This window comes from Scatophagus argus, chromosome 22 (genome assembly GCF_020382885.2).
Source record: "Scatophagus argus isolate fScaArg1 chromosome 22, fScaArg1.pri, whole genome shotgun sequence".
NCBI lineage: Eukaryota > Metazoa > Chordata > Actinopteri > Scatophagidae > Scatophagus > Scatophagus argus.
This window is the reverse complement of record NC_058514.1, coordinates 9,905,540-9,927,402: the sequence shown is the minus strand read 5'-3', so window position 1 is coordinate 9,927,402 and position 21,863 is coordinate 9,905,540. Positions and strand designations below refer to the sequence as shown.

At 42.1% G+C, this 21,863-nt stretch overlaps 1 protein-coding gene across 4 annotated transcripts in view; it reads left to right on the top strand.

The window, feature by feature from the left end:
- Positions 1–21,863, top strand: part of foxp2 (forkhead box P2) — a 120,077-nt gene that overhangs the window by 83,416 nt on the left and 14,798 nt on the right. For 2 of the 4 annotated variants that reach the window (XM_046378574.1, XM_046378571.1), the window contains 8 exons: positions 999–1,082; positions 5,158–5,368; positions 6,400–6,503; positions 6,653–6,754; positions 9,240–9,361; positions 9,592–9,661; positions 10,543–10,850; positions 15,600–19,405. In XM_046378574.1, the coding sequence (XP_046234530.1) occupies positions 999–1,082; positions 5,158–5,368; positions 6,400–6,503; positions 6,653–6,754; positions 9,240–9,361; positions 9,592–9,661; positions 10,543–10,850; positions 15,600–15,744 (1,146 nt within the window). In that variant the 3' untranslated portion in view covers positions 15,745–19,405. Of the gene's footprint in view, positions 1–998; positions 1,083–5,157; positions 5,369–6,399; positions 6,504–6,652; positions 6,755–9,239; positions 9,362–9,591; positions 9,662–10,542; positions 10,851–15,599; positions 19,406–21,863 lie in introns of those variants that run through there. The other 2 variants (XM_046378572.1, XM_046378573.1) reach the window with 2 other exon arrangements.

Here is a 21,863-nt window from a genome sequence, read left to right as displayed (position 1 = left end):
CACTGCCTGTCTTTTGTCAAACATTTCCTCCCCCACATAGTTATTTTCTGGTCCGATGAACAGTTTGTATCTAATTGCTGGGCATCTTGCAGAGCTTTAAAGTAAATAAATTCCGTTGCCGTGCTAAAAAAGACAAAATAGACAAAAGGATCTTTGTTATTTATTTCATTTTATTTCATTTGCTGTTTTGTTTTTCATTGCAACACAAAACCATTGAAGCCTGCGCTTTACAGTGTGACCAATTACACTCGTGCTCTGGTGTTGTCTGTCCTCTCCTTTTCGTCTTTTTCTTTCATTCTTGACTCCCACCATCCCTCTCTTCCTCTCTTTTTTTTTTTTTTCCACGAGAGCCGTCACTAGTAATGAGGCCCAGCTCTGTGTATGTGTGTGCACGCCTACTTGCTTGTCTGTTTCTCTGTGTGTTTGGTCCGTGTGTGTGTGTGTGTGTGTGTATATTAAGGGTGTTGAGGCTTTCACATGGTCTGGTCCCTGTCACTCCCTGTGAATTAGATTGATGATAGGCGATGTCCGAGGCCACTAACTGGACCGGGGAGGCGGGGCCACCTGGCACCCTGTTTGGAAGACCCCTTCACCTCTCAGCAGCTGCTGGCTGCGCTCCATCCCCCTAACAGTGTCCACAGGACTTTGAGCAGACACTCAGGACCAGCTAATTTATGGCCCAACTAGCTTGTTACTGTCAGATCCTCGCTGACCTAAATTTTGCTATTGACAAAAAGATGAAATGCTATTTGTTTTGCCTGACCTGTCTGCACCTCCTCCCCTCTCCTTCCCCCAAGCCTCTCTTATTCTCCTTCCATCACCAGCAGAACTGTTTGGTTTATATCAGACCTCTTCTTTCTTTCTTTCTTTCTTTCTTCTCGCTCAACCACCACCAGTTTTATGTCTCATATTCTTTATTCTCATCCTTTCATCTATTCCTGTCCTCTACTCCACTCTAATCTACTCTAATGTACTCTCTTCTTCTCCTCTCTTAACAGCTTTCTAAAGAACGTGAGCGTCTTCAGGCGATGATGGCCCACTTGCACATGCGGCCCTCGGAACCCAAGTCATCTCCCAAACCAGTGAGTGCATATTGCTCCTGCTACAGTAAACAAGCTTGGCTATGAATGCGACCCCCCACACAGAAAATGAACAGTTTAACCCAACCGCCACTTGTACGAGTGAGTGACAGAAGATGAAAAGGGGGGGAATAGGATTTTGTAATGCAGAGTTACATCTGCTTCTTATCAGCTATTGTGAGCCATGAGAGGACAATAGAGTTTGGAAAGTGTATTAGATGGCAGAGCGGCAGAGTCCTTGGCTAAAGCGCTGGGTCATTTCTTTGTGATAGATATAATAGCCAAAACAACCTGTTGGCTGCTGATGACTGTTTGGCTCGGTGGCCACAGCGGCGCTCAGAAGTGGAATGAGAGAGGAGAAGATGTGTCATTTTAACAACAAACACCTTAAAATTACAGCTGAGTGGTGAAGATGGTGTGATGTTGACATAAATACCTGCAGTGCTGCTGAAATTGGTTACAGAAAGAAAAAAAAAATCCAAACTTGTGAAGGGGGGGGGGTCATTGAAAAAGAAAAATGATGTCATTCTGCATTTTCTTTCTCTTCTTTTTCTCTTCCATTGAATGATTGCAAATGCATTTCTCCCAACCAGTATTTGAATTTAATATTAAGATTTCTTTTTTCTCTTTTTTTTTGCAAACATTATTTCCTCCCATTTTTAGACGTTTTGAAATATTTGAGAGCAAAACATTGTTAGTGTGTTTCTGCTGCTTAGTAAGTGCCTACTTTCAATAGAATAATTTCCCTCATCACCTCTCATCATAGAATGTAGATAATCACAAGATAGCATAATTATCCCATAATTCCATCAGGAATCAAACTCCCTTTTTACTATTCAATCTCTCTCTCTCTCTCTCTCTCTCTCTCTCTCTCTCTCTCTCTCTTTCCCAGCTTTTTTTTTTAATCTTCAAAACTCCAGCAGCTTGGTTCCATCTCGTCCAATAAAGAATTTGCAGCCTATAATCCATGCCTGAATATGAATGAATGATGCTAATGAAGTATTGCATTACATAAAGCACACATGAAAGAGCAGCTAATTGCATTTGATGGTGGGGGCAATTCAGACAGAATTCTTAAACGAACAGTTAAGTCCTCAGTTTTAAGGCTCCCCCATTTTTTTTAAAGGGGAGGTAAGATGAAGATTCAGTGCATTGAATAATATGCATGTGGCTGTGTGTGCGAAAGCGAGCAGACGTAACAAAAGAGAGATGGTTGGTGGCTTTCAAATGGCAGCGTGGATTTACCGTGAAATCACACAGAGAGATTTGATAAATATGAAAAGTCTGTGTTAGCCTATCAGGGAAGGAAATAAGTTCTGTTTTTTCATTAGTGAGGCACAGGAACAAACCAAAGCCAGACGAAGGCAAGACACCAGTGCACTGTCTCCAGTCTGACCCCATTTATTCCCTGAATCACACTTCATTAAATGATACCTTTTGGCCATGCCATGGATGGATGAGAATCAAAGTTAGAAGGCTGCAAGTTCTGAATAATAAGATCTCTCTCTCTCTCTCTCTCTCTCTGTCTCTCTTTCTCTCTCTTCCCCTCTCTTCCACAACCTTGAATGTGCACTCAGATGAGTGAGAGGTGACAGAGTGCTCGCTCTTCCATCCGTTTGTCCATAATCAGTTCTATTTTGCGGGACTGCGCGTCTGCAAACATGTCAGGCTTGTTGCTGTGTCTCGTAGGTGAACAGGAGGCAAGGAAAGGCAGGAAATTATGTTTTAAACATTATAAATATACATGCCCATACCCACACTTGCAGGCATCTGTTTTGAATTTAGTTTGCATATTTTGAGTTTTTTTTTTCCTGCCACACATTATGTGAGTGTTTATCAAATGTTCTTTTGTGGATAAAACACACACAGTTCATTGTATGGTGGCGAGCGTGTAGGAGGATGCAGACACACTGACATGACCTCAGCCACTGTGAATTAAATGCCGATTTGCACGTTACACTCCCATGACTCAACTGCTGGTGGAGAAATGAATGAATTTTAGTGGTCAAGTGTGTGTACGCAGGGTATGTCTCTGTCAAATAGAACATAAAAATTAGTTAACAGAAAGAGAAGACGACACAGCCATAAGGTTAAGTAAATAAATCAGAGATTTAGCTGCACATCAGCAATTAGACCTATTGATTCAGAAGTATATGCAGATGTACTTTCTCTAACCTTCCATTCTCTATACTCAGCAGAGTTCTGTATGAGCACCCAGGCCTCGTCCCAGCCCATCACTGTAGCAGCTCATTACAGCTAAGTGGGCATATAATTATCATCCAAAAGCCCCTACATCCGCCAAAGTCTCTCAAACTTGACATTTCGTCGTATTTATCAACACATGCCACAAATGACCGCTGATACTTTTCCTCCTCAGCCTCACTGCTCCGTCTCTCAGTGCCTTCGGCCCCCCATTCCCATCCACCTTTCAAGTCAGTTTTAATTCAGACTCTCGCAAACCGATGCATTCTACTTGTAGACTCACAATTAAGGCAATTTGGTTTGAATATGTAACGATGTCATTACCATTCCAACTAAATTAGCGCAGAGACTAAAAGGTCAGTTAGGAATTTTCCAGTCGGTTAGAGCCTCTCACATGAGATTTGGGAGGGAAACGCAAAAGTGGTGGAAAAGCTGGACGATTAGCGAGCACAGTTGGCATTCGTGCCAGAGGTGACGAACGCTCTCTGGTCCCTAATGTTGAAGGAGTGGAGGAGATGAAGAGCGAGTCAATGTGAGTGTATCTGCAGTCGCCGCAACTGTCCATGTAGCGTCTTTTCAACCTTAATTTGCGAAAGAACATGAACTTCTACTTGTTATAATTTCTCATCCACATGATGTCTCATCAGATTAGGGACAATAACTGTCATCTCATAGAGTAATAATGACTTCTGGTTGTGTTGTTGATGATTTTTGAATTTCCGTGATCATAACTGTCCATCCACAGCTAGCCAATTAGACTACAGTCTGACGATATCTACAATGTTCTTTTGCATAGCTGGCTGTCCTAACCAGGTGGCTACTCTCACCTCTTTCACAGGAGTTTTGCTGTTGGTTCATGTTTGTATGAATTGTCCAATTCAAGTCCGTAAAACCTGCTCACAAGAAAGGCTTTATATTGGTCAAAAGCATCTCACTTTTGCGGTGAAATGAGGGACACGGGTTTCTGTGGTAACTATAAGACTACTTTTGCATTATCAGAACTAATTTTAATTACATATCTTTCAGGATTTCTACCCCTCTGAGCCATACGTTCCTCTTGATCACAAAAATGCTTGAACATGACTGCAAAAAGCAAACAACAAAAACAGATTTTATTGAATTGCAGTCGATATTCCAGGCCCGCACGATGCTATGAAACAAGTCTTGGATCCTAGTTTCTTTATTAACTCATGATGTAATATTAGTCTTGTACGAATGGTCACTCAACTGGGTCTAATTACATTCTGTGACTGCACAATCCACTCACTGGTTCCACTTGTAATAGCAGGATTTTTGGCTGAGGTGGCTTGGATTTGCTGCCAATATCTATTACCATAGTAACACTACAGTCACTATAGTAACTTCATTTCACCCCTTCAGGCCAAAGGGGGGAGCATCTTGTCATGAGCAAAGTTGTGGTTCTGGACCAGGGTCAACCAATTCGCACCTACAGCAAACAAGGTTCACTCGCTCGTTGCCTCAGCGTGAAAGGATTATGGGTGGTTGTAGTGGGGGAGCAAGAAAAGGAGGGGAGGGGGTGAGTGAGGGTGGGAGTGATAAATAGAGAGATAAAGAGAGATGGGGCCGGGATAACACGGAGGCTGATCGTTGGATAATCTTGAACAGCGTGCTCTAATTAGAATTCTTATGATACAATTTGGTGGTTGTAATTAGTGGAGATGGGCTGGCTCCTCTCCACGAGCCTTGTTAGTGGAAACACAGCTGTGTTAGAGAGGAGGAGAGCAGACACTCTGCACTGTCAGAGAAACCACAAAATAATGCCTTCCTTTCTCTCTCCCTCCCTCCCTCTCCCTGCTTCTTCTATTTGTATCCGTCTCTTTCCCACCCGCGCACCGTCTTCCTCCACCCCCTCCAGCTCAACTTGGTGTCCAGTGTCACCATGTCCAAGAACCTGCCCTCAGCATCGCCTCCCAATTTACCTCAGACGCCCACCACGCCCACGGCACCAATCACACCCATGGCCGCCATGCCCCAGGTGCCATCAGTACTCGGAGGAGCCAACGTCCCCAGCATGGGAGCCATGCGCCGACGCCACTCAGACAAATACTCCATGCCCCTGTCGTCAGGTAGGACCAACTACTCAGCACTGCACACCACACACACACACACACACACACACACACACACACACACACACACACACACACACACACACACGTATTCACACATTGTTCAGTCAGTGCCAAGACAATTCACTTTTAAGTAAATGTGCTCACGGTGTTTTTGATTACGTGTGAATCCCGTGAAAAAGTATTTGATTTTTGTGTTCATCTCCTAAATAGCATGAATAAAATACTAATTCACACACACAGATCTGACTTGGATTAAAATTCAATTCAAAATCTGTTGACTTGACTGTTTTTTTCTTTCAGCCGAGTCGCAATTCAAATTTAATGACAGCATAATGTTGAAATAGCAAATTACATGTGATGCCTCAACTCAGAGCACTGCTCTGTAACCCACCATGAAGTTCGAGTACTTTTTTAGCACACACACACACACACACAACTGCACACATTCAGGACACACTCTCATAAACACACACACACACACACACAACCACAGAAGCTTGTTGGTCTTACCAAAGTGTGATGTCTGTCTGGTTTAGGAAAGAAAGCCTGTGTTTAATCACTCTATATGTAAATAGACAAGAACTTCCTCTGTGCATAAATATTGCATGAATGTTAATTAAGTTCAAATAATGGCAAAAAAATACAATATTTATTACATTAAGACATTCCATGTATTAAGCTTTGCATTTTAAACGGTCTGTCTTTGATGTTTATATTTACTCTCTGTGTTTAGTGTGAAGACACATAAATTATTCAACTTCACCCTAACTAACTACACGGATCTCATTTTATGGATGTATTAGTGTTTAAGATCTCTCACGAGAGAGATTAATTAAAAATGCATTTTGTTAGACATGGAAAATGCTGATTTGATGTGGCCCCTCTAACCCTCCCACCCCAACCTCCTTTTCTCCCCTCCCCTCTCTCCCTTTTCTCCCCCCCCACCCCCACCCCACCCTTTTTAATTTGATGAAACCTTGAGTAAATTCAATACCTAAAGGAATAAAATTTACCAATTATTTCAGGTGGTGACACAGTATTTATTTTTCCAGAGATCGCCCCAAACTATGAGTTTTATAAGAACGCAGATGTCAGACCGCCATTTACTTATGCAACCCTCATAAGACAGGTGAGTGGGAAATAAATTAACTTTGCCTGATTAGATTAAAATTAATTGCTGCATGAATCATGGCAGCTCGCTCGATCCGTGCGTGTGTGTGTGTGTGTCAGTTACGTGGTCTCGTTAGTAAACCATTATTTGATGTCATCTCATTTCAGGCTATCATGGACTCTGCCGACATGCAGTTAACGCTTAATGAAATCTACAGCTGGTTCACACGCACGTTCGCCTACTTCAGACGCAATGCTGCAACTTGGAAGGTAACCTTGATGAACCCCCCCCCCCTCAATGTAGCCCTCCTGCTGTGCCCTTTCACTCCTCTTACAGTTAAGACCACTCCTTTCTCCCCGCTGAAGTCGAACAAAACCCAGAGAAAAGCATATATTGACTCAACCCCGAGCGATTTCTGCTCCTCTCCCCTTCCTCTCGAACGGAACCCGTTCTTTCTCTTATTTATTTTTTCCGCCATTCTGCCTTTTCTGTTTGGAAATGACAGCTCAAAGAATTATTCTGCCTCGGATATCGTTTTCTAATTTGGTGCAATTAATAGCGGAGGCTTGGCGTGGAGAGGAGAGGTGCTCTGACGCACTAATTACACAGCAGCCACTCCATCATCAGCACCTTTTGTTAAGAGAGACACCCCACCTCCTACTCCTGAAACCACCTTCTCTCGCATATCATTGGTTAATTAGGAAGAAAGATGGCTGTTTGCCTGTTAACCAGCTCTCAGTTGTGTGAAGGGGTAGGGCAAAGATGCGCGCACACACACACACACACACACAGCAGCTCACATGTACACGCACTAATGTAAAGTGCATCTAAGACAGGGGTTAAGGGTGTGTTCATGTGGAACTAAAGCAGGGAGGAAAGTGAGAATTGGCCTGTCATGGTGGGAGCACTCTTTATTTACCCACACAAAAGGGCCCATTTGTATATCTGTCCCGACAACTTTATTGTCCTGTCTGCCTCCACAAAGATGGTAAAAAATGTCTTTTTCCCGCAGCACATGTTTTAACCAGAAGTGTGTCTGCCTGCTGATAAAGAAAGCCTCGCGTGAGCGTCTGTGTCTTCACCGTTTTATCCCGTGGCCCCCCGCACGTCATCCGTTAGCCGCCTTTTAGCCTTTGTGGCTGCACAGAGGACTGGAGGGAAAACTCAAACCAGCCGCTCATCAGTATGCAAGACGTGGCGCAGCACTAGATTTAGCAAAGTGAATTAATTTGGATTTGGGATGCAAATGAGCACATGGGCGTGTGATCACCAATTCAGGAGAGCATGCAAAAAGATCGGTGCCCTTTTCCAGTTTGTTAGGTACAGTACGGCAATGTTTTGCTGCGTAATAATGTTGTGACATGGTACGTTTCTCTTTTGTGGCTGTTGTTACGTTCACAGCACAAAACAGCACATGCATATGCACCTTGTTCCTTGGTTTCCTCAAAAAAAAAAAAGTTCCTTTGTTCCTGTGATAAAATACCAATGATATCACAATGACATTAGAAATATCTCGTCTCTGTGTCTCCCACCCTGCACAATAACCAAGGTGATCTATTTACATCTCCAGCTCCGCAATTCCCTTTGTAAGTATTAGTGGGATGATCAGCGATGGGCTTGTCATTTGATTAACGGAGAGAATTTGTTTAAAAAGAAAGAAAGAAAGAAATGAAAGGTAGTTTAATATCTCAGCTTGGTCTCATCAGCTCAAAAAGAGGGGATCTAACCCCCCTCAACCCTACTTTCCCCCCCTCTTTCTCTCTTTCTCTCACCCAGAAGCTTATTAGTTCTAACTATATAGCATGCATAATAAAACTGCTCATTTGCTCATTAATATTAAAATTATCATATTCAGAGCCATGGGCATTAAGATCAATCAAATCCTGGGATTTTCAGGTCAGATGCGAGATCTGCTTATGAGGTTTTTTTTTTTCTGAATCCCTTTTTCTTGGAGAAAGAGCAGTACACAGCAAGCTAAGGGAGATGATAAATATGAGAGGCAGGGATATTAAAGCCAAGGTTATTATTTGTAGAGTCTGATGCATGTTTTAATTATGGTCATATTAATACAAGAGAGCTTTTTTTCTAGAGGTTTTTCCTCTTTTGTAATTACTGAAAACATCTTACTGGTTTACAGTGTGACAGACATAAGCTGTTCGAATTTAAATACTACGATAATAAATTAATGAGACGATTGTGTCATGTAAGCATGCATTCGACACCAGATGTGACGCCGTGTGGAGAATATTTGGACATATAGATGTCAGACACAGTTCACCTTAATCCTCCTTATTCGTGCATGCACACACCTTCTCTCAAACACACACACACAGTGACACAAGGGCCTCCTGATGACTGTCTTTCTTCTTGCAGTACTGTCATCTTTAAAGCGATGTGTCCATTAAGAGAAATGCTCTTCCAGAGCAGAAAGGGTTACTGACATCACCATTATCAAGGCCGCCATTACCACTTCTGTCACCACCATAAGCCATTCGCTATGCTGATTACCTCCTTTTAGCCTACTTACTCTGATTGATATGTACTGTGCTCAGAACTTGTAAGAGCATTCGCTCTCCCTCAGTTTTTGCTAATTAAATCAATGGTGCGTGAATGTTAAGAATTTCTTCAAAATGCAAGGAAAAAAAATCAATTTCCAAGACTTCTTCCTCTTCTTCTTTTTCTTTTTGACAATTAATGAATGAATATGATTCGTTTTAACCTCATCCCTCTGACCTGTGTGTCTTGTCTCTGCAGAACGCCGTTCGCCACAACCTCAGTCTGCACAAGTGCTTTGTGCGCGTGGAGAACGTGAAGGGGGCGGTGTGGACGGTAGACGAGGTGGAGTACCAGAAACGCAGATCGCAGAAGATCACAGGGTACGAATTCTGTCACCTCGCCTTAGATCTAGATCTGAAGGTCAATGACATCTGGAGGATCACAGAGAATCAGAGGGCCCGAATTCTGAAACACACCTCTGTCTGTCTCTCTTTTTCTGTCCATCACTGTCTCCCTCTGTGTCCATATACACACAGGATGATCCCCCTGCTATGCAATTCGTTCTTAAGTTACTAATAATTTTTTGTGTTTTTCTGTTTCCTGTGTCTAGAAGCCCATCACTTGTCAAGAACCTGCCCTCCAGTCTTGGCTATGGGACTGCACTAAACGCCAGCTTACAGGTATGAACCCAAAGCCTCAGAGAACCCCTGACTCACCAGCTGACTGCATTTTTGACTGACAGGCAATGATTGAACAACTGAGTGACTGGATGAGTGTGTTTGCTGTGAACAACAGGGATCCATATTAGTGCTCACACTCATAAGCACAAGTTTCTTTTTTATTTTTCTTCCTCTTTCTCTGGTCATATGCTCCTGCACCCCTCCTTCATCTCTCTGTCCTTCTTCTTCTCCTTCCTGTACTCTGTCAGACTCAGAAGGCCACCCTGTGGTCGATGGAGGAAGCAGCTCTCCCTCCTTCTTTCCACTCTTTTTCCCCTTCTTTCAGCTGCAGCAGCCATCCTAGATTGATAGCCGCGTGTGCAAATGCAAGGGCATGTGCATTAATATTTATCTAAGCTGTCATAAATGATTTGGCTTCATAGTGTACGCCGGCGAGGTGCTCATGGCAAAAACTTAACTTATAAATTTAATCACTGTATATAACTTTAATGCTCAGCAGGCGAAAGTGTCAGGAGTTTTTTTTCATTATTTTAAGGTAAAGTTTTTTGGGGGGACTTTTTTTTTTAAGAGCCACACCACTCAAGGGCATATGAATGGCAGATGGGGGGACGTGGTTGTCAGCAAGGTGTCACAGGGGGAAAAATAGCCTGTAACAGAATAAAACAACATGAGCAGGAGACAAGCCAGTTTTGACAATCACTGTGTTAAACCTTCTCATTCTCTCACCTGCCACTTTTTCCTCTTTTATTACTCTCTCCCTCCATGCACCTCACCTGCTGCCGACCTTTTACACTCTTGAACCTTTCTACCCATTTATACAAACAACCTCCCCTCAAACTCCCATCCCCAACATTTCACCTCCTTCTCACTCTGTCCTACAGGCTGCTCTGGCTGAGACATCCCTGCCTTTGCTGGGGACTCCCGGCCTCATGAACAGCGGCTCCACGGGCCCGATGGGAGGCAGCTGCCATGGCCTGCTGGGTGGAGACGCAGCCGGCCTGATGGGCGGGAGTCCACCAGGACTGTTAGGCGGGAGCCCGCCAGGACTGCTGGGCGGCAGCCCCCCAGGTACGCTGAGCGGCAGCCCCCCGAACCTGATGCAGTCCGCCCATGAGGAGCTCAATGGCTCGCTCGACCACTTGGACACCAACGGACACAGCAGCCCCGGTTACTCCCCACCATCACACATGTAAGTTCTGTCAAATAGAGGAGTTATTACAGCTGATGCTCTCGGTGTACTGTGTACATTGCAGCTACGCACAATCATGCATGTATAGGATAGTTAGGTTTTGTAAATCATCTTTCTATTTAAAAAAAAAACAAATGGAATTTATTGGTGTTAGTTTTATTTAAAGGTGAAAACTGAAATTGAAATTCGCAGCTTAATCAGTTTGTAGTTTTTATTATGCAATCACTCTGTTTCTGTGAGGAACTGCATTTTCTTTCTGCCATCAACTGTAAAGAGTGGTCAATAATCTGTTCGCATTTTTGTTTTTGGATGCTTGGGTGCATAAAATCTTCTTGTTTTTCTTTCAAATTGACCTGCAAAACAAAACCACCTAAATGGTGTTAAAACCTAATCCAAACTTCAGACTCTAAACCCCCAACAGCTAAGGAGTCCATTGAAACCCACCAAAGTGAACTGCTTTAATCCACACTCCCTCCCTGCTCACTCGCTGCAGTATCTGAGAGATAATTGTGTCATACACAGACTCACACGGCTCACATTTTTATGAGTAGCTATCTAAGAATGCATGCACATGTTCAACCCCCCTCTCCTACTCTGAATTCACTCACTGTCCTTTTGCCCTTTGTCAGTTTAATTGCCTGATATTTAACCCACCGTACCAGTATGTTCTTTAGTTCACCATGACCTGGGGGCAGGGTTCAATTTCTAGTACGCATCAATCATAAGCAGACTCCTCTTCCTCTCTGTGCTGTGGTGCTTTCAATGGCACTGCGCTCTTACCTGAGGTGAGCCTGACGTTTTGGATAGCAGTTAGTTTGAATTCTATAAATAGGCTCTGTTACACATTCCTCTTTAATTACACCACTGTCTGTATGAAAGGGGTTTAGCAGCTATATTTTATGCAAGACTGTGCCTATTAATATTGAGCAAATGTAGCATTAATTACTCTAAAAATCTCACTCTCACCCATCTCTGTTCTAATGGAGCAGAGAGAAAAAGAGGGTATTTGTAAAAAATTGATACGAGTTTCAGGAATGTCTGGAGCAACCTGAGCCAGCGGTGTCACACGGGTCTGCGTGAGCCCACAGTGCGGTGAAGGTGGCATGCAGGGAAACACACACACACACTCAGACAAAAAAAATTTACACATCAATGATTCTTATCCGCTGTCCATCAAAGCTCGTGTCGTAGAGTCAGCCAACATCAGCAAGCTACTTCTGTAATGGATAAAGGATGCACTCAGGCTCCTTGCTTCTCTCTGAGTGAGAACAGAAACTGTGTTTGGTTAGCCCGACCACAAGTCTATACATTAATCTATTTGGACGTGTTTACCCCACTCTGAAATGGGGTGTTAAGTGGAGCAAATCTGCCCAGCTCTAGACAGAATCCCAGTGTTCCCACTCCCCCAGGTCATTTAACTTTTAGTAACCGGACAGCATCGACTTTCTGTTTCTTGCTCGCTTTCTCTTCCTCTCTGGCCACGGCGCCGCAAGTGTCGATGGAGGATGAGACGCATTCATCCATCCCTCTCCCCTCCCTCCCTCCCATCCCCGCCTGCCTTTACACAGCTACGACAACCTCAAAATGGAAGAAATGTGTTTTTCATGACTGGCTTTTTCAGGATGTTGTTTAAATAATGGAGTGGCTCGTAGCACTAAACTAAATAGTACATCACCTTGAAGGGCCTTTCTCGGGAGAGGACTCCTCAGCACAACCAAGGCAATCCAACAATTAGACAAACCTCTCCTTACCCTCAACGTCTAAAGGTTAATGCTATCTGCTTAACCGCAAACCAGATCGCCTCAGGCCATGCCGAGCTCGTGTGTGCATGTGTGCATGTGTGTGTCTGCGTGTGCAATACACTTATGTACACCCTAAGGGCTATGCTTAAGAAAGCAGTACGACAAAGACTAAAACTCTGTAAAATTAGGGTTCAGCAAATTAGCAACTTTACTCAAAACAAAATAAGCAGAGTAGAATATTTTTCCAACTAACCAACTTCATCGCATGTTCTGACAAAAGCATTTTGAAGTCACTCTGTTTTATCAGCTGCATCTTGTGCTGTCACATCAGATTGTTTTGTGACCTCTCTTCTTTGGTGTTAGTTAATGAATCATGGTGAGATGTTATGAATGTCTTTGTTTGCCCCCCCCCCATCCTCACCCCTGCCTTCGCCTCCCTTTCCCTGCCTCCCACCTCACCCTTTCTCGTCATCCACCCTCCTCACCGCACCACCTCTCCGGTCCTCCAACCTTCCATTAGGCCCGTGGACTAATGACCTTATTTGCATCCCTGACATACCTCTGCATGATTGCTGGTGTTAATCTCCAATTGATGTGAGAGCAGGCATCTCGAGAGCACGCGCACATAACACGCAGAGCGCCACGTATTTATTACACCGCAAAGTCCAGCGTTTACTCCTGAGTGACTCAATAATGGCAGCTAGCCATTAAGCACTAAATGGCTCATCCACATATTTTAATAAAGTGTCAGAAAGCTCAGACCTGTGAATGTGGTCCTGCATATTTTTTTTTCTTCAAAGCCACACAAACAGCTAATGAGCTGCATACTAACAGCGGACACCTTTGATTTGTGATACATCTCGTCTTCAGCTGCGTCAGCTGATCGATGTGATGCATTCAAGTACACAGTGATTTAGAATTTTAATTAATGGTGACAAAAAAGTGATCTGTGACAGCGTTGTCCAAGTTTTATAGCTGTGGTGGCTGTCGCATAAACCAATAATAAATGGCAAGATAGCATAAATAGCAAGATGTCTATAAAATTTGTCTTCATAGGATAAGTTAGAATTGTTAACAAACATTGTACATTTAAATGACTTAAAAATGTCATTTTAGTTGATAGAACTTCATTGTAATGTGTCATAAACCCTTTATTAAGTGTTTGTATGCTGCTTTTAGATGTTAAATAGAGGAACATGCACTGTTGCCATGTGCATTTATTCTTAATCATTTGCAAAGTAGCAAAGGTATCAGAATAGTTTTTAATTTTTTTTTTTAATATGTTTTTTCATAATATATTAACTTGGTGTTTTGTTTAATGAAATCTTTGATCATTTAGACTGTTCAGGGCTCTAAAATAGATCAGTCAGCTCACATTGAGATCCTGAAGTTGTCCAACAGCCCAAAACAGAAATATTTTCAATTTATGATGTTTTTTTTTTGTTTGTTTGTTTATTTGTTTTGTTTTTGTTTTGTTTTTTTCCTTCTTTAATGGGCTAATTTATCAACCAATCCTTTTGATTCTGTAAAAGAATCTCGCATCTCTTAGCATCATGGTCTGATTATACTTTATTTTTGCCAAAATGGCAGCAGATTTGCGCCGTGTGTACAGCCAGGTCAGAGGGAGCAGACTGAGTGTTATTCTGCTTCTGTAGCCTCTGATCGACGTGTCTTTCTTTTGCCTCTCGCTGACTCCGTGAATGTTGAGGTGCAGAAACAGAAATATTCATCGCTCCGCTTGTATCCTGCTCAGATCATCGGCCTCCTCTCTTCATCCCACCACATCAGAATATTAATTTACAGTATTTGGCTCTGAATATTAAAGTCATCTGTACCTCTTAAAATTCTTTTCAAATTCAAAGCCACCCCCCCCTTTCCACTGATGAAGGCAGCCCAAGAGAGAGGCTATGAGACGATTCCTAACATACTACCACTTGATAAGTCTCCCTCGCTCTCCCCCTCTCCTCTTTCAAAGTCTAGTGGGATTTTCTGATGCATCCGATGTGTCAGAAATAATTAGGTTTTGTCAGATTTATCATTGTGGCACAAACCCCTCTCCCTGTCTAGGGCCCCAGATCATGTTATGCCTTGTTTGTGTGTGACAGCATTATTATTCTTGTTAGTCGCCCAACGCTGTTTTTTTTTTTTTTCTCTTCTGTTGTCTTGAAGGGAAAGGCGTCCTGCTCACAGCGCTTCTTCTGCTTCCTGCCCTGCGCTTATTGACAGTGGCTAAAGATATTCATCCATTTAGAGTTAAAAACATGTATCATGGTGTCCGAGCGAACTGCCGGGGCTGAAGTTGATTAATGGCAGAACCTAGCTGCCGGTTTTTCCTCTTGAGGAGCGACATGCACAGCCCCTGCATATTAACGAGTAGCTGCGCTTTCTATTAACTAGATAAAAAAGCCTCTCCTCTGCCTTTGCTCCAGGGGGCTCAGGGATGAGAAATTCTCCATTATTTATCATGTGGCCTGTTTTTTCTTCCCTTTTTCCTTTTTCATGTATTTCAACCTGGTGTCATCAGTAAACTTTTAAATGCCAAACATGTCTGGAACATCACAGCTTATCGGCCTTACAGGGGCCGTGTTTTTCATGCAATTTTCATGCGCTTACTTACAGTAGACGTGAGGCATCGTGTCGAATTAGCGTCTCACAAACAACATGGTTGTTACTTTCACTAGATAAAGCGTGTAATGGCTGTTGTATGCCTGTTTTTTTTTTTTTTGTTTTTTTTTTTTGAAGCGACTAATAATATCCGTTAGCTGAAAATCACATTGTTATTATTCCATGTGCAGTACCAGAAATTTTCTTTTACATATTATTTTAAAGTGAAAATCATACGCATTAGCATAGTTTCTGACAGTCTTTTCTGCTCTCAGTCAATTCCCAATAGCGATGTAATTTAAACGCATAGTTCTTGGGCAAACAAGTGACACCAGCTGCAGGAACTTGTCATAAAACAACGGAAAAAAATCTAATATTTTTCGCCAATGTGATTGTGCTACAGGCCACCCATTCATGTGAAGGAGGAACCACTTAACATGGATGACGATGACTGTCCGATGTCACTGGTGACGACAGCCAATCACAGTCCAGAGCTGGACGACGACCGGGAGCTGGAGGAAGGGAACTTATCGGAAGACCTGGAGTGACTAGGATTCAGTTTTTGTTCCACGTATCCCTTCACCCAGCCGCACTGTTTCTCTCACACAGACCTCCTGCAAGACTACAAACCACTCCACAGTCCAAGCAACCACAGCTGACTCTCTCTTTGTCTCTCTCTCACCACTGGGACTATTTATTGCGCATGCATCCGAATGGAGACCTGTCCAAAGGAACTCTTTGTTGCAGCCCTTTGGGATTCCCAAACATGACAGGCATGAGATGTCTGACTAAAAAAAAAACATGAACTCTGAGACCTGTTTCATTAGAGATGGCGTGGCCACATACAGTACGAGGATGATGGACTCATGGATGGGGGAATACATGAAACAAATGAGCAAATCATGTCCCGTTGAAAGCTAGCGGCCTCATATACTGCCAAAAAGGAAGACGTTTTATGTTTGTGAATAATCCAACCCCCCAGTAGTTGTTAATGTCTAGAGACAATTGCTGGTTCAATTCAAGTTGTTGCTCTGTTATCATTTGCACAGGAGTAGTCTCAGAAATTTGTGTCACTGCCTGTATGTTGCTACTATTATAAAAAAAAAACAGTATATTATTATTTTTAGCTTTTTTTTTTTTTTACCATCATTATTTCAAAATATGATTTTGGACACCACCAACTGTAAATGCCATTCCCTGACTCACACCAGTAACAGAAACGCGGTACCAAAACTGTCGTTGCAGCTGTCCAGAAAAAGAAGAGAAAAAAAGAAAAAAAAAAAAGTTGGCTTCCAGTCTATTATCTGTTTGTGATTAAAAGTTGAAAAAAAAAAAAGAAAATTAAGTTGGGGAAGAAATAATAGTTTGTGTAAAGCACCATTTACAAAACATGCATTTCTGCATAACTTTCCTCTTGCTGTTCTCCTTACCTCCTCGTTCTAAAGCTTTGTCTACCTGCAAACAGTCACAGGCAACAGCTAGAAACCAAAGCCAACACTAGCAATGGCCAATAGCTTATAGACAGAAGCTGCCAAACTCCTCTTGGTCCGTCTTCTGTGACTTTAAACTAGTACAAAGAGAAGCTTTTGTTCCGCAAACTACCTTTGAATAACCTCTGGGATTGTTTCATTTAGCCCTATACAAAGATGATCACGAGTAAGAGATAGGGGAAATAAATGCTGATATTGACGTGTAATTTGAAAACTCATAGAATGTCCACTTGGGAGATTTTCTGCCACAAGGACTGTAGGTAAAAGGTGATGTGATATTTGAACTGCAGGCATTTTGTGCTGGTGATTTGACTGGTAGAGAGCAGCTAATTGTAAAAGTGGATTATGACCAAAACAGAACATTTGTGTACTCAATGGAAGTGCAGAAACAATGTGTTGTAGTGAAGTTGATTTTTATTTTATTTACTTTTTTTAATGCATTTGAACACATCACAAGTCATTTTGTTTTTATTTCATTTTTTTTTTTTTCTTACCTGGTGAATATGTAATGTTCTAAGTGGGGCTTTCAAATTAATGTCACGTCTTATTTCCGTGGCGGTTTTTGTTCCGAGCCGCGTCGATACCGAAACTGAAAACAACGCTAACCAAACATGAAAAATATCTAGTGAAGCCAAATACCGGTAAGTCATAATTTCAAGCTGATATGAAATGATGTGGCTTGGTTACCATGTAAAAGCAAATAATAATAGCCATTGCAGAAGGTGAAGGTTAACCTTTTCTAGGTGATATTTGCTTTAACCTGTCATCAGATTCTCATTGTGTGGTTCATAGCTTCTAAACTATATAAGTACAACTGGTGTCACCACTGATGTACTCCGTATAGGTAGCCAGCTTTTATAACACACTTGGTATTTATAAAAGACTAAAGAAGAAGTAGTTATTGTGGAGATTACGTCCCATCATTTCCCTCGCAGCTAATGTCATCTAGAAAAGTGTCGTTGCTTTAATGGTCATTTCTGTTTTCAGTAAACCAAAGTTACACAAAATTCTGCCTCCTCTTGTATGGGATAAAGAAATGCTTAAAACAAAAACAGCCACACACACCCTGTCAGAGACTAGCATACATGCGAACACACACAAACAAGGGCCGCCGGGCTTTTGCCAACTTTCTTGTTCCTGTTAACTCTCCGGCTGCAGAAAATGTATGCTGTCAGAGAGCCGACGAGTGGCTTTGTATCGTGCTGTAACGAGCAACGCGTCTGCCTGCTTTGACCAAAGTGAAAACACTGTGCATATGTTGTTTTCAAGTGTTTTGCCAAGCCAAGGAACTGGCTGTAAGAGCTTAACACGCAGACACGTGCAGTACTGTACAAATGCACAGCATGTAGAGTACACACACACACACACGCACACACACACATACACACATACACACATGCCAGTTCCACGTCAAGAGGGTACTGGGCCCAGGAACAAAGCTTATCCCTTCAATACTTAGCTGGAGTCAGCAAAATGACTTGAAGACGACGTTCTTAATAATCTTATCACACCAAATAAAGAGGACGCTGCGTCTTTGGAGAAAAAAAAAAAAAAAGGGTTCTCCCACTTACCCAAAAAGGCTTTCTAAAAGCTTCTACCTCTGCACAACAAATTCAGAACAATTATGACAGATTGCACGAGTTATTAGAATGCCACAAGAGCTGTTACACTTTACTACGCTTGTCTCATAGGACGTGGCTCCAACCAACGTTTACATTCCCTGCGTCAAGATATGGAAGATTTGCATTGTAATAGGTTGTCCTCAAACATTTGTAGAATGATAATGTATAGATTACCTGTAAGGGAATATTGTGTTTTAAAAATGCATGTCTAAAAATCATTTGGTGGACTGGAAACAAGAACCAATAAAAAGAATATAATAAAAATCATCGGGACGATGGCCTAAATGTACGTACAATGCATAGGAGTGCATTACCTCAGATATACTGTTTTGGGAGGGATAAAACCTGTCAGCCACAGAATGCATATTACCTGTAGATTTGCATGGGTTTTGTATAAATTAAGTAAAAAAATGTCTAAAATAGTTGCTTGCACATAATACCAGAAAGACCTCCAGAACTGCGATCTGCTCCTCCACTAGATTTTAGGATTGTCTGGATTTTCTGGGTTGATTTTGTCTGTATTTTGATAACTGTGCATACTTATGTAAAAAATGTTGGTGGACCCATAAATTTACCAGACTTTTTTCTAAGAGGAAAAAAAAAATCTCAGTGTTTCTTTTCTGACTTACCTGAATTTTTACTGTTTCTCTCTCATTGCTCGCTAAGAATAGCAAACCTGCTTTTTCTGCATCTGCTTTGCGTAGCTGTAAGGCTTAACCTAATGTGTGTATTTATTGCTTGTACCTCTGTGCATACTTTATGAAGCATTATGTCTGGCAGTTGAGTCATGTATCCTTTCTACTGCTATCCTTCTCTAATAATTGGGAATATGATCCCCCTATGTATACAGTAAATTGGGACTGTAGCAAACATATGTTTATGTAATTGGTGAAGACTTTTTTTGTTTCATTTCCTTTTGATTGAGATTCAACTACTTTTTTTGATACTTTTCATTACTGTGTACTGTGTCCATACGTTCAAGGTTCTCTGACATTAGAAGGTCATGGTTGAGAATTGTAACAGACATTATTTTCTGTATTCATGGCATTTCACTGCTGAATAAAATAAAGGACCAAAACTTGGAATTTGAAAAGCAACTGTCTACCTCCAGCATCAGAGAGTATTTTTTCCCCTCCACTGTTACACATATATCTTTTATTCTACAAAGGCAAAGCCATGAAAATCTAGCTGGCATTACACTTTTAACGTTTCAGGAGCTGCTACTTCAGAGATGTGAAGGAAAGGGTTGGAAAAAACAATTAAAGTTTAATGAATATGTTACAAGGCTTTGTTCCAGCTTGCAGCACCTAGAGTCTTGTTTAGAAGAGCGGGACATGGCCCTGTACTGCCCACCCCTCTGGACCTGTAATGGGTTTAGCCTTTGTATGATTCAAGCCCACTGCTTTCATGTACCACAAGCATGTCCCAGTATACACGGAGGTACTGCTGTGTATCTTTGTGAAAGGCTTTTGTAAGAAGTGATTTAGCTAGGATTCATTTCTGTGCTACATACTGTAAAAGTGGTTTTGGCACAAACTACATTATTAAGTCTGTTGTCATGCTTATGTTAAAAAAAAAAAAAAGTATGCCTTATTACCATCGAGGTTCTGCACCACGTTGAGAAAATTATGTGAAATTTCGTCAGACGTCTTCCATGTTCCATCAATCTTCAAGACAGCAGTTTCCATTTGACACTTCAAAAGAAAAGAAAAAAACAAGGCTTTTAGCCTTTTTCGATTGATGGATGTTGACTGGTAAAACGCTATGAAAGGCCATGTGGCTAAATCAACTCCAGCAGGCCTACCACACCTTGTCGGTCATGGAGCAGCCACACACTGACACCCTCATTGAGATTCAAACTGAATCTACCATGACCAATAGGTTGCCCATTAGCTCGTCTGTATGCCGAGAGCCTTCTACACGTTCCAAAGGGTGCTCAGGGATATCGTGGGACCCTTTGAATCATGTCCGCTGGTCATTTAGTCGTAACGCTGATGCATGTTCTTTTTCCTTACCATATGATGTCCCATGAGAGGTCAGAAAACAACAGCATTTTTCATAAAGGCACACAGACACACTTCTCTTTCTCTTCCCCCCAAATGACAGTCCCAGGCATCAGCCATGGCAGGCTCCTGTTATCTCCTCAGCAATGGCGTTCCAGAGCATTAGCTAGCTCGCGAGGCACTCGTCTTCCGTGCTATTTATGCACTTGGAAGTGTTTGTGAATTCAAGTGAGGGATCGCATACGGAGTGCAACAAGGGCCGCTGTGTACTACACAACATCAGAGGGAGCTCCGGCATTAAAGTGTGAGAGTGCCTGCTATAGACCCTTCTTTCAAAGGCCATGAAATAATAATGGGTTGTGGTTAGAGAGGTATCCGTGAGTCACACTGGCTGCTTTTCATAAAGTGGAGTTATTTACAGTACGATGAATAAAAGAAAGGGTAGCTGGTGGTGCAAGTCTTTTCCACATGAACAGTGGGGGGAAAGAAGTCCCTCTAATATACAGTGGCAGTGCAATACGCTCAATGAGAGGGTGGGAAACAGAATGCACTGAAATTGGAGTTAATTTTTTTGAATAAGTAAGTGTTATGAAAGGTTTAAAGCAATAATTGGACATTTTAGGAAAATTTCAAAACAATGTGTGAGGGGATAGGTAATTACGTGTCTGTAAGGTAAATATGAAGCTACAGCCTGAAGATTTAGCCTAGCTTAGCATAAAGACAGAAATAAGATAAATCAGATATATTGTGTTAAAATGTGTGAATTACAGCTGCTCTTTATGCTAAGCTAAGTGGCTGCTGGTTGTAATTTTATGTAAGAGTGGATTGGCTTAGAAGTAACTGTACATAGTAAACAATCAAGATATAATGGGATAATTAGTGAGCTTTAAAGGGGCTTATATGTGTATTTTGTTAGCTTTGAATGGAGCCAGGCTAGCTGCTTCCCCCTGTTTCCAGTCTTTATGCTAAGTTAAGCATGAGAGTAGTATCAGTCCTCTCATCTAACTCTCAGGACAAAGTGATTGGGAATCAAACTAATCTTGAACCTCTTTGACATGGACTAGATCTGAGGATGCAGTATCTCAGTAAGAGGCAAAATAGCATACATCCTGCCCTTCTAAATTAGACAGTGCATCCTGGCATTATTCACCTCTAACACTGACCAATTAGGTCAATTTATGAACTGTCCCCTTGTGGGACTGGGTGGTAAATATCTCCCAGTCTCACAGTTTATTGATCAAGAATGCCATCTCTCTCTCTATCTCTCTGTGTCTCTTTCATTCTTCCTACACCCCTTCTGACCTGACGATGCATGTCAGGTCCCTTGAAGACCCTCGCCCCCAGGCTGCAAAATTGCCTGCTAAATAGTCCGAGGCAATGGCAACGCTAATTGAGATCATCATTATTATAATTGCGAGCCCTGAAATGCGCGTCTTAAATAATTTGCATTGCTCTCAAGTTGATATTGGACGCAGTGCAAAAATAATTGCATAGCTCGGAGGCATGATGCTCTGTTCAGTGGTGGGCGAAGGGGACACGTGTGCCCGCTCCC